Raw genomic sequence first — 1983 nt, forward strand, 5'->3', positions numbered from 1 at the left:
CCTGCTAGGGCGCTCGTGGCCCTGTGGAAGATTGTGGGACCACACATCCTTGACCCATGCGCAGGCGCTTCAGCTCCTCAGGCCCCCCCGTCTCCGTGCGACACCGGAAACTCGCCCGCCCACTTTCCAACAGAGCCGCCGGGTAAAAAACAAAAAAACAAAACAAAACGCATTTTAATCAAACAACGCCACAGTTTCGCCACACACCGCGCCGCGGTACTGGGAAATGTGGCCCAGCAGAACCTCGCCCCCGTCCTCCTCCTCAGTGTTCCCTGCTCTCGACCGTGCGGCGAAACGACGCCCCTCCCCGGCGGTTTCCTTTTCTTTAACCCTCAACAACTGCAAGAGGCACAACCCACTCTTTGTGGGTCGCGCCAACGCGGCGCAGATGACGCCTGCCTTTCTCCGAGACAGCTCCTCTTTCGCCGCCACCTGCAGATTCAATTCCCGTTTTTGTCCCGTAGAGATGGCGAGGCGCCGCGCGAGCACCACGCACCTCGGCGAAACGGTCCCGCGGCAACCGACTGCAGGGGGAGGCGCCATGCCACCGCGAGATCCGTGTGCTTCCAAATCCGCGTCAGCATTCGGTGGTCGAGACCGCGCGCGGCCCGAGAATGTTTTCCACACCCTTCGTTGCGAGGGCGGTGAAGCTGCTGTTCTCCCTCATCCCGTTGCGGGACGCGCGCGCCGCTCCGCATCCCACCCGGCGCGGGGCGGCGTGCCTCACAACCAGGCCGGAATCGTCTGAATTGCAGTTGCGCCCGGAGGCCGGCAGAGTTGGCGGCGTTCCCGTGCGCGGAGCAGCCCCGCATTTGGCCAGCTGCAGACTGGCAGCCAAAAAAAAAAAAAGGATAGATAACGATGACGTCGCTCACCGACGCTGTCGCCGAGAGAAAACCCGTGTTGCACCGCGTTCTGCCGACCGGCGAAAAGCCACGCGCATGGAGCGTCGACTGCCAATTCCATGTTGCAGAGCGTCGCGGTTGGCCTTTGAATGCCATACGCCATTCTCCGCTTACATTGAAACGCGGCGCGTGCCCAGGGAACCGCGCCGGTCACATAAGCCATTGCCGCCGGGGCCGCAAAAAGTTTTTTAGGGCACAGTGCCCCTTTGTTCCGGCCCGCTTGGCGCGCCGCACCGTAGTGTTCAACGCGGCCGCGTCTGCAGCCTCGTCCTTGAATTGGTGGCGAGACCTCCTGTTTTTTTCCTCTCTCCAAAGTGCCTGGTGGGCCGGTTCGTCCTTTTGGCGAGCGAATCGGCGGCAGCCCGGGCGCCGTGTATCCACCGACCCGGATGCGCTTCTCCACCACCCGGAGGGTGCGGAGCTGGGTGCATCGCCCCTTCCCCAAACCAGCGAGTGCCCCCTTGAGTCCTTCCCCGTGAAGAAAATAAACGCAGGAAGCGAGGTTTTCCCACGCCATTGCGTGCACCGGGCCTGGGTTGGCCAGCGCGAGAGTATGGCCCGGAACGCGCCCCGCGGCACCACCGACCCTTCGAATCCGTGTTTCGAGACGAATTCCCGTTGCCCAACTCTGGGGCCTGGCTTTGCTCCACTCTGCTCGTGAGCATCGCGCGGGCCGGTGCCTGCCGAACTGTCTGCGCAACCCTTCTTGCAGGGCGCGCCGCGTATCTGATTATGGGGCTGCGGGTGGTCGCCGGGAAAGGAACTCGTGACGGCGTAGGTTTTGGTGAAACCCTTCCCTCAACAGGCTTTGAATCCGCGCCCTCTTCTCACTTAGCCGAGCCCCTGATTCCGTGATTCCGGCTGCCCATTGGCTGCTAACCTCCTAAATCCGAAACGCCTAGTCCTGGAGTTCCTGAAACCGCCTGCCGGCAGCACGCCGACTCTTCCAGGGAGGACCCGGCGCTCCACATCATTTTTGCGATGCACCCATTCTTCATCTGCACGCGCAGCTTCGCCCTTCGTCAAAGTGAATGCTGCCAGTTCCATTTTCACACCCGTGCAGCGAAGCCCAATTTGC

At 62.1% G+C, this 1983-nt stretch overlaps 4 protein-coding genes across 4 annotated transcripts in view, besides 1 other annotated feature; all 4 read right to left on the reverse strand.

Annotated features, from left to right (window-relative positions):
- Positions 1–47, reverse strand: part of TraAM80_00070 (uncharacterized protein) — a gene marked incomplete at both ends in the record, with an annotated part of 369 nt that extends 322 nt beyond the window's left edge. Inside the window, one exon of the mRNA XM_029377165.1 lies at positions 1–47. This exon is cut by the window's left edge and continues 322 nt beyond it. Within this exon, the coding sequence (XP_029243055.1) occupies positions 1–47 (47 nt within the window).
- A 97-nt stretch (positions 48–144) lies between these two features.
- Positions 145–168: a microsatellite.
- Positions 169–174: 6 nt separating this feature from the next.
- On the reverse strand, positions 175–543 carry TraAM80_00071 (rab1 small GTP-binding protein; the record flags this gene model as incomplete). The annotated part of the gene is made up of 1 exon (XM_029377166.1): positions 175–543. One exon carries the CDS (start codon positions 541–543, stop codon positions 175–177), a length of 369 nt encoding a protein of 122 aa, XP_029243056.1.
- Positions 544–723: 180 nt separating this feature from the next.
- Positions 724–1422, reverse strand: TraAM80_00072 (uncharacterized protein; the record flags this gene model as incomplete). The annotated part of the gene is made up of 1 exon (XM_029377167.1): positions 724–1422. The coding sequence occupies one exon, from the start codon at positions 1420–1422 to the stop codon at positions 724–726; it is 699 nt and encodes a 232-aa protein (XP_029243057.1).
- A 314-nt stretch (positions 1423–1736) lies between these two features.
- Positions 1737–1983, reverse strand: part of TraAM80_00073 (uncharacterized protein) — a gene marked incomplete at both ends in the record, with an annotated part of 366 nt that continues 119 nt past the window's right edge. Inside the window, one exon of the mRNA XM_029377168.1 lies at positions 1737–1983. This exon is cut by the window's right edge and continues 119 nt beyond it. Coding sequence (XP_029243058.1) covers positions 1737–1983 — 247 coding nt within the window.

Source organism: Trypanosoma rangeli (genome assembly GCF_003719475.1).
Source record: "Trypanosoma rangeli strain AM80 chromosome Unknown Tra_15.4_contig_00001, whole genome shotgun sequence".
Taxonomy (NCBI): Eukaryota; Euglenozoa; class Kinetoplastea; order Trypanosomatida; family Trypanosomatidae; genus Trypanosoma; species Trypanosoma rangeli.